The following is a 9650-nucleotide window of genomic DNA, read 5'->3' on the forward strand; positions in this document are numbered from 1 at the left end:
TTCTGGGTATCCCAGCGCCCAGCCACAGTAAGAACTTGTGAGTAAAGTATTGCAAAAGGATAAACTTAAAAAAAAATAGCGCCGAAAGAAAAATCTGATTAAAGATGTTTCTTTAGTGCCCATCCTGCATATTATTTCACCGAATGCCCACGACGACCGAGGAGGTAGGCCACCTCCACTCCGGCTTTTTTAAAATTTCCCGCGGGCGCGACCGGCTGGAGGCACAAACCACGCCCCCTCCAGGAACCTCGCCCCTTTTGCTGTCGCGAGCCAATCCGCAGAGAGCCAGGGTCTCTGAGAGAGCCAATCAAAAGGGGCCTTAGGCGGGCGCTGCAGTCCAGCGAACCAATCGGCGGGCAGGCGGAGCGGGGCTTGCCCGGGCAAGTGGGACCTGCCGGCAGCCGGGACGCCACGTGCGGGCGGGAGGGGAGCGCCCGGCCTTCAGGTGATCGCGGGACCCTCAGGGGCGGCGGGGCCGGGCGGGGGCGAGGCGAGTCCCCGCGTGGGGCCCCGCGCGTGTGTCCACCCCAGGTCTGCGGCGGGGCACGCCCGGACCTGGCCGACCGGCTCTCCGGGTCCGCGGGTGGGTAGGCCGGGCCTGGGCGCCGCCGGTCCCGAGTCCCCGCCCCGCTCGGGGGCCGGAGCCTAAGGGGTCGGCGGGGGGCGGGAGGCGATGGGCCTCGGCCTGGCGGGGCCGGACCGCCGCGGCCCGGGAGTGACCAACGCCCCAGCCCTTCCCTGGCTGCGGCCCGGCCTCCCGCGCGCCACCCCGGGGGCGGGGGCGGAGGGGCGGCGGCTGCTGGAGGGCCCGCGGGCGCCCCGGGCACTGCCTGGTCCCGCGGACTTTTAGGGGCTGGGGGTCCCTCCGGCCGGGTTCTCCACATCCGGGCGGTGGTGGGACCCGGCTGGGGGCGGGGTCGCGCGCCCTGAGACACCCGGTACTCAGCCCCGTCCCCAAGATGACGGTCAGGTCTGGGCTGGCGTTTTAAACCGGCGTCTTGCTTCCGGCCCAACCAGCCGCCCCGCGGTTCCCGAAGCCCCGGCCGAGGGTGAGGCCCGCTGTCGGCGGGGGGCCCAGCGCCGCCCACCGTCTCCCAGACCCGCCCGCCGGCGGTGGCCCCGATGCCCTGGGCGGTTCTGACCCGGACCCGGAGCCGGGCCGGATAGATTCGGGTTGCCCTCCCCGGGGGCCGTGCTGTGGAGCAAAGCCGCTCCCCGGCCTGGCCCCGCTCATCATCATCATCATCATCATGGGCCCGGGACGGGAGCTGAGCCTCGATTACCCACTTGGTTCTGGCTTTGAAACTGGCCGCAGGGTCAGGGAGGCCAGGGACCCGGTTCGCCTCAGCTCCTGACCTCAGTCTGGGTCAGCCTCAGTCTGGGCCTCCGGGCCTTGGCCGCTGGGCTGGGCTGCGGAGAGGGACGGGCTCTGTTTGTCCGCCCAGCGTGTGCCTTGTCAGCAGGAGGAAGGTGGTTGTAGGCAGGCGCCCCCCAGCCTCCCGGGTCCACCCCCCCATCAGCCCGGATTGGGGAGGGCCGGCCAGACCCCACGTGTGCGTGAATTCGGCACCGGCCTCTCTGGGGACGATCATGCTGTTGAGGTTGTGGGGAAGGTTTGCGTGTGGTATTGACAGTACGAGGACAGTTATTAGTAACATAGGTCCTCGCTCCGTCCAGGAGCCTGAGACACAGTCCAGCTCTAGGGCCGGGGCCGCTGCAGGAGGGAGGGAGCCAGGCGGCGGCCCGACCTCACCCAGGCCCTCTGCCCGTGGCCTCTCTCCAGGGAGCTGCCCGTTGGAAGTTGGAAGATTGCCTCCCAGGCCTCCCGTGCCCTGAGCGGTGAGCAGGCTGGGATGGTGTCCAGGGAAGCCCCTGAGCCTGCCCAGCGCCTGTGCCCTCTGCTGCCCGGCCCGCATGCCAAGGATGTGCTTCGGAGAAGGCACAAGCGGAAGAGCCGGCAGCACCAGCGCGTCATGGCCCGGAAGGCCCTGCTGCAGGAGCAGGGGCTGCAGAGCCCGCCCCCGGAGCCAGCATCCTCCCCACCGCCCGGGCCATCGGGGGCACCGCCAGGCACCGAGGCCGCCAGCCGTGGGAGGCAGGCTCGCAGGGCTGACTCTGGAGGTGCCCCCTGCGACAGAAAGCCCTCCCCCAGGGAAGCGGCAGGGCCCTTGCCTAGCAGATGCGTGGCCATCGACTGCGAGATGGTGGGCACGGGGCCCTGCGGGCGGGTGAGCGAGCTGGCCCGCTGCTCCGTGGTGAGTTACCATGGCGACGTCCTCTACGACAAGTACATCCGGCCTGAGATGCCCATCGTGGACTACCGCACTCGCTGGAGCGGCATCACCCGGCAGCACATGCGCAAGGCCATCCCCTTCCAGGCGGCCCAGAAAGAGGTGAGCCGGTGGGGCTGTGGGTCAGTGATGGGGTGGGGAGGGCGGCCCGGGGGCTGAGTCACCACTTTGCCACTGGAAGCGAGAGCTGGGGAAGTTACTTAACTTCTCCGAACCAGGGACTCCTCCTGCACGGAAAGGGCGCGTGGGATCCTGACCCACCTGCGCACACGCGTCGCTGAGAGAGGCTGTGCCCCCCAAGGGGGGAGGCTGCTTACCTTCCACATTTTCTTGTAAAAGTATTCCATCTCCACAACCTTTCTAAGGCCACAGACACTGCCATCGCCTCAGGTGTCAGTACGTTGGTGTACAGTGGGGCCTTGACTTAGGAGGGTCCCAACTAATGAGTTTTTTGAGATAAGAGCCGTCTGTTGGCCGATTTTTTGCTTTGAGTTGCGAGCTAAAATTCGGGTTACGAGCCAGCTTCAGATACCCCACCGCTAGTTGGTGCAGCAAATGTCACAGTGAACCCCAGAACATCAGCCTGGCATCACGTGTCTCACTCGTTCACTGTTGATTTGACACACGAGTAATTTGAGTTATAAGCTCCGTCACGGAACGAATTAAACTCATAAGTCAAGGCCCCACTGTATTTCCTGTTAGTTTTTCAGGGCTTTGAAAAAAATGAATGCATGGTTGAGACCATCTGACGTGCCAGGAATCCCCAGACATGCGTAGGCATAAGACACGCCTCAAGCCTCGCTAATCTCGGCTCCCAGCCCCAGATCCCTCTGGGATTCTGATTCCTTCGGGCCTAGGCCTGCGGAGGCTCTGATGTGTGTGTGGCCCTAAAACTCATCATGCTGTGGAAACGGGCACACTAACACCCGGAGCTTATGGGGAAAATGGGGTTAGGGACACAACACCCACAACATGTCACAGCGACACAGCAAAGACAGAAAGGCCTGGCCTCCACACCCCGACACGGTGCCCAGTTTGGCGCATGTTAGATGGTGAAGAAATGCAAACATACACCCAGGAACAACACGCACCCCATAGCGGCGGCACTGTACCTGGAAGGAGACTGGAGCTTCCTCGCGGAGGCGGGTGTCAGAGGGCTGAGCCTGTGTCCGGTGAAGTGACCCAGGAAGTGACCTGAAATCACATGGGAGGTGGGGGCACCAGGTGAGGTGGCTGTGGCCTCACGCAGGTGAACGGGGCTCCCAGGTGGGTGTCTGAGGCATGTGCCTTCCTCGAAGCTCAGTTCACATGAGCGTTCACACGAGCGTGGCTTCCTGCATTCACTCAGTGTTTCCCAGGGCAAGATCACACCTTCTCAAATGATGCTCTAATATAGCGATCATGTTGGGACATTTTACATTTTTTAAAAAAATATATTTTAATTGATTTCAGAGAGGAAGGGTGAGAGAGACATCAATGATGGGAGAGAATCATGGATTGGCTGCCTCCTGCACGCCTCCCCCCGGGGATCGAGCCTGCAACCCAGACATGTGCCCTGATGGAGAATTGACCCTGACCTGTTCATAGGTCGACACTGAGCCACGCCGGCCGTAGGTATAGGGTCTGGACTCGCACTTGGCAGCCTGGTGGACTGAGCTCCTGGCCGCCCCTGTCCGTGCTGCCTCCCTGCAGAGGGATCTGCACCCCCTGGGCTGGGCCACCAACAGTGGGGCCTTCCTGACGCTTCTCTCCACTCAGATCCTCAAGCTCCTGAAGGGCAAGGTGGTGGTGGGCCACGCCCTGCACAACGACTTCAGGGCCCTCAAGTACGTCCACCCTCGGAGCCAGACCCGGGATACCACTTACGTCCCCAACCTCCTCAGCCAGCCCGGCCTGCACACCCGGGCCCGGGTCTCGCTTAAGGAACTGGCCCTGCAGCTGCTGCACAAGAAAATCCAGGTGCGTGTGTATGTTGGGGGGCGGGGGGCAAGCAGGCCTCGCCTCCCTGCAGGTGGGCCCCAGGCTGGGGGGTCATTCCTAACCAGTCCAGGCCCCGGGTCTGTTTGCGCACGCAGCCCTGGGCGTCCCTGTGCGGCCCCCTTCTTCCCGGGGTACACCTCCTCCAGGCTCCTCTCGCCGGTCTGTCCCCCCAGCTCCAGCTCGGTGCCTGCCTTTGCAACCAGAGATGGAGCCTCGGTCAGGGCAGCTCCTAACTCCTCCTACTGCCCGTCACCTCCTCATCCCCCTGCTCTTCAAGCCCAGGGTGGCTTTTATCTCGTTTATATTTGAGGGAACAGGCTAGACCAGGGGTGGGCAAACTTTTTGACTCGAGGGCCACAATGGGTTCTTAAACCGGACCGGCGGGCCGGAACAAAAGCATGGATGGAGTGTTTGTGTGAACTAATATCAATTCAAAGTAAACATCATTACATAAAAGGATACGGTCTTTTTTGTCAATAGTTTTATTCATTTCAAACGGGCCGGATCCGGCCCGCGGGCCGTAGTTTGCCCACGGCTGGGCTAGAAGCTGGCTTTGCCGTGGCTGAGGCTCCGTTCTGACAGTCTCGGGCCTGTGCACAGCGCCTGGAGTGACCGTGGGCTCTCGTCCGCAGGTGGGCCAGCACGGACACTCATCCGTGGAGGACGCCGTGACGGCCATGGAGCTGTACCGGCTGGTGGAGGTGCAGTGGGAGCAGGAGGCCAGCCGCCTCTGGACCCGCCCCGAGGACAGGGAGCCTGACAGCAGCGTGGACGTGGAGCAGTACATGCAGGACCAGTACTGGCCCGAGGACCTGGGCCCAGGCTCCAGCGGGGGGCAGGGGGCGACGCAGGACAAGAGGGCGTGAGTGGGGAGAGGCGTGGGGTGGCCTCCAGTCAGGAGTGGGGCCAGGAGGGCACTGGGCACGTCACCTGGTCTGAGGAGTGGGGATCGTCTGTCCTGACTTCTGTCCCCACAGCGCAGCCCTCTTTCCAGGCTGTAGTCACCCCTGAACCTCCTGGTTTTGCTGATGGCACTTTATAGACGCCATGAATGTCAGGTGGACCAGCTACAGGCCCGTGGGAGCAGGGTCTGTGCCAAGGGACTGTCCCCGGCTGTCACTTCCCGTCCCCGGGAGGAGTGGGGTGCCTGTCCGTGGGGCTGGGGCTCCGGCAGTGGTGAGGGAGCCCGCCCTCCCTCAGGCACTTTGGTTAGTAATCACCGCGGTGGCTGGGTTTTCCCCAAATTTCACCCCCCACCCGTTTCCTTGTTCACTAAGGGGCGATTTGGGGCACTGGGGTCACCGAAAGCTCAGGTCATACAGACCTTTGAGCCCCTTCATTGCTTGTCCCTGTCACTTCGTAGCTTTGAGACCTTAGGCAGCTGATGGCTTCACTCTGGAGCCGGTCACATGGGGACAACGGTACGACCTACCTGAGGGTTAGGACGGGATGCCCGCACGCAGCACGGTGCCGGCACACGCAGCCCTGGTCCACGTGAGCGGCTGTTTTCCCTGAAGGATCCGTTTCAGCCTCTTCAGGGTGACGCCCCCAGTGGCAGGACTTTGGCCCGGCCCAGGGTTTACTGTCCTCGCTTGGCTGCTCCAGCAGGTGGGCAGGACCCTCCGTGGTGAGGACATCACGTGGAGGTTCAGGGTTCTCGCTGCTCTCACGGCCGGGTGACCTGAGTGTCACCTGCGTCCCTCTGCTGTGTGCGGAGCTGACGGTGGTTGCTCGTGTCGGTCTGAGCAGAGCTGCAGGGCCAGGAGGGAGACCCACAGCCACACGACTGTGACCCCGGGCTGCAGGGCGATCCGTCACCGTTTCCTTTCCGTCTGCAGTGCAGGGAATGGCTGAGTCATGGACACAACTGGCCCGGCTCCAGCACTGTGTTCTGGATTCCTCAAAAGTCTAGACGCACAGCTGGGCAGTAGCTTCTGTTCCTCTGCCTGTGGGTGGAGGGGGAGGAAGCTGTTACTGGTGTTCTAGAAATGGACTGGGTTCTGAGTTAGCATGGCTGCAACACTGCTCTGGAATAAACCTCAATTGGAAAAGCGGATGAAGTTGCCTTTTTGTGACTCCTCCAGTGGGGGGGAGGGGGAGGCGGCTTATGGAGGGATGGGGGGGTGCTGGGACGCCCAGTCTTGCTGGGAGCTTTGGCCCTCACGGTGGGCGGCTTTCACGACGATGCTTGGGAGGTGGTGGTAAGAACATGAGAGCGATGGAATTTATACCGTATACATACGTGAAGCCTTTATAACTGCCCCATTAAAGAGCACAAGTTTTACTTATAAAATACACAACATACAATGCATCAGGAACCATTTCTCAGTGTCCAGTTCAGCAGCATTAAGTGCATTCACACTCACTTCCAGAACTGTTTCATCTCACAGAACTGAAACTATCGTTAAACTATAACTCCCCATTCTCCCCTCCCTCCAGCCCCTGGCAACCACCTCCTACTTTCTGTCTCTATGAATTTGACTAGATACCTCATGTATGTAGAATCCTGCAAGAGTTGCTTTCTGTAGACTGGCTTATTTCACTTAGCATAATGTCCTTAAAGTAAACCCATGTTGTGTCAATTTCCTTCCTCCCCTTCACATCTGTATATCTGTATCTATATATACTGATTTCAGAGAGGAAAAAAGGAAGAGAGAAACTGGTTCACAGGTTGACGCTCAACCACTGAGCCCCTTGGCCGGACCTCTGAGTTTTTATGTGATGCAGTAGGAGTTGCCCGTGTAATTTTCTTCACAAATGCACAAGCTCATCAATGAGTTCAGAGACTGCCCGCCTTACTCTGCATCCCCATCCCCGCAGACAACGCCTGGTGTCGGAAGATGCTCCAGTAACAGCAATCCATGGAACGAATGAGCAAGTCTATGAGTGAATGAAGGAGATAATCTATTATCACTTCTACCTTTCCTGATGTATGAAGTTCTTATGTGTTATGGACTGGAGTATCTTAGTTGCTATTAAATGCTCACGTGTATTTTATTCCTCACCAGGGAAAGTTCAATAAGTTTTAGTTTTTTGGTTTTTTTAAAATATATTTTATTGATTTTTTACAGAGAGGAAGGGAGAGAGATAGAGTTAGAAACATCGATGAGAGAGAAACATCAATCAGCTGCCTCCTGCACATCTACTGGGGATGTGCCCGCAACCCAGGTACATGCCCTTGACTGGAATCGAATCCGGGACCCTTCAGTCCGCAGGCCGACGCTCTACCCACCGAGCCAAACCGGTTTTGGCTAAGTTTTAGTTTTTTAAAAATGAATGCACAAATTGGAACTCAAGGATAAGAATCTTGAGAAGCAACCAAACAGGTCCAGGATGCAGTAGGCTACAATGGCCACGAGGGGGAGGCAGACCCTTTCAAAGAGCAGCATGAGACAGGAACATCCATCCAGCACGGAGGTTCTACTCTGCTCTCCGCTCTGCCAGCAGAGCTCGCTGCACTTACATCGCTATTGCCGCTGCACTGTGTAACAGCCAGCTCCCCGGGACAAGCTGGGACAAGATCAAGAAAATGCCCCCACCCCCCAGCTCAGGCCGTTCACGTGTCCTTTAAACACTCCCCCCAGCTTTAAAAATTCCACATAAACGCAAGAAAAATATTTCCCCTGTGGATGACAATCGAATCTATTAAAAATTCACCTGGAAAAAAAGCAAAACCGTAAGCTCAAGAATGAAAACATTAATTTTTAAAGCTGTGTGCAATTATCTTCTGCCTCCAGCAACGTTTCTGTAAAAGAACTGTTGACATATTCAATTTCATCTCCCCGAGTAAAGAAGCCTCCGGCATGTGCCAGCTAGCCGGGGAGTCAAGCCTATTGGTCCAGTTTCAAAGGCTTCGTATGCAACCGAGTGCAGTGAGAAAAACATTCCCCACAAACTCCTCTCAAAAGATCAGAATAACCCCATAAATATTTCCAGGACCATGATAAGCCCCAGATGTTATCAGAGGCGGGATCGTGCAAACTTTAAAAGCCCCAGTCCACGAATGACGCTCCTTCAGAAATAGAGTTTAGAGCATTTGGAGGGAAGACGGTTTCCCTCTGGAACGCTGAGGCATGGCTATGCCTTACTTCCAGAGACAAGCTATAGGCCCTGGCTGGTTTGTCTCAGTGGTTAGAGCGTCGGCCCACGGACCATAGGGTCTTGGGTTTGATTCTGGACACATACCTGGGTTGCAGGCTCGATCTCCGGCACCGGTTGGGGCGTGTGGGTCAAGGGCATGTGTGGGAGGCAATCAATCGATGTGTGTCTCCCGCATTGATGCTTCTCTCCTCCCTCCCCTCCACGCTCTCAAAAATAAAATAAAATAAAATAAAAAGCTATCGGCTCCACTGGTTTCCTGCTTATTTCTAAGGCATAGAACATGGTAGGAAACCTCCAAAATCAAGCTCAGGAATAAAGGGACAAAGGATAGAGTCCAAAGACCAGAACAAGTCAAGAAAGCAACTCAAAGAATAAGTGGCTGATTAAAAACTAATACCACATTAGGTGGCCTGGTGGTTCCGGGAGACAGAGTGGGGGGGGGGGGGGGAGTAGGGCAGGCTGGGAACCAGCGCCGACTTCACAGGCAGCGAAAGACCATACCTTACCAATCTTTTTAATGCGAGAGCTTCCATAATCTAATTACACCCTAATTATAATGACGCCCCTTCTTTCTCCAAGGGGCTCACGCGTCATTCTCCGTCAGAGTCCCCTCATTTGCGGATTTAAAGAGAGAGCTGGCGAACCTCAGCCTGAGTTAAAGTGGTAGCTCTGGCGTCTGGCTTCAGCTAGATTTGCCCTGACCAGACCGGGCCAACTCTAGGCTCCCGAAATAACAAATAACAGCGCCTCCCCCCGCCCCCCCCCACACACACACCGTGCAATTCTCCTGAGAGAACGCCATCTCCCCAATTATGCAGACACGTCCTCGCCCCGTGCACCCCTCCGGCCTGCGGGGCCCACGCTGCTTCTGCATCCTGACGTGCGAGCCATTAGTCACTTCCATCCCCAGCCCAGCAACTGCAACCTCCAAGGCTCACGGCCTGGCAGGGCTGCGGGCTCATTTGTGAAACCGCCCACAAGCCCGCGGGCGCGGGCGGCCAGCTCGGCCAGGGGCTCCAGGAGGCTCGCCTGCCTGTGTGTCTAACGCCCGAGGCCACAGGGCACGTCACTTAGCCGCCTCATTAGGATCACAGCCACGGCCCTGCCATGGCCCCCTTCCCAGGTGCCTGGTTACCCCATTCATGCCTGTAAAGATCCATTAAGCCTTCGCGCGGAAAGGCACCGTGAAAGCCAAAATGATCACTATTATCGCCAATAAACTCCAGGGCACTCTTGCTGTCACCGGCGGAGGACAATCAGCTGCCCACGGCCCTCTAA

At 58.4% G+C, this 9650-nt stretch overlaps 1 protein-coding gene across 1 annotated transcript; it reads left to right on the forward strand.

The window, feature by feature from the left end:
- Window positions 1-371: 371 nt before the first annotated feature.
- AEN (apoptosis enhancing nuclease) lies at window positions 372-6325 on the forward strand. Its single transcript, XM_081114772.1, has 4 exons — window positions 372-445; window positions 1784-2393; window positions 4050-4250; window positions 4904-6325. The coding sequence occupies exons 2-4, from the start codon at window positions 1854-1856 to the stop codon at window positions 5135-5137; spliced, it is 975 nt and encodes a 324-aa protein (XP_080970898.1). The 5' UTR covers window positions 372-445; window positions 1784-1853; the 3' UTR covers window positions 5138-6325.
- The last annotated feature ends 3325 nt before the right edge of the window (window positions 6326-9650 follow it).

This window comes from Myotis nattereri, assembly GCF_964212035.1.
Source record: "Myotis nattereri genome assembly, chromosome: 21".
Taxonomy (NCBI): Eukaryota; Metazoa; Chordata; class Mammalia; order Chiroptera; family Vespertilionidae; genus Myotis; species Myotis nattereri.

Excerpts from the sequence above, each read along its gene's own strand:
- AEN (XM_081114772.1), top strand. The coding sequence starts at position 1,854 with ATGGTGTCCAGGGAAGCCCCTGAGCCTGCCCAGCGCCTGTGCCCTCTG. Across the intron at positions 2,394-4,049 it reads TCCAGGCGGCCCAGAAAGAG|ATCCTCAAGCTCCTGAAGGG; the intron begins GTGAGCCGGTGG and ends CTCTCCACTCAG. Across the intron at positions 4,251-4,903 it reads TGCTGCACAAGAAAATCCAG|GTGGGCCAGCACGGACACTC; the intron begins GTGCGTGTGTAT and ends TCTCGTCCGCAG.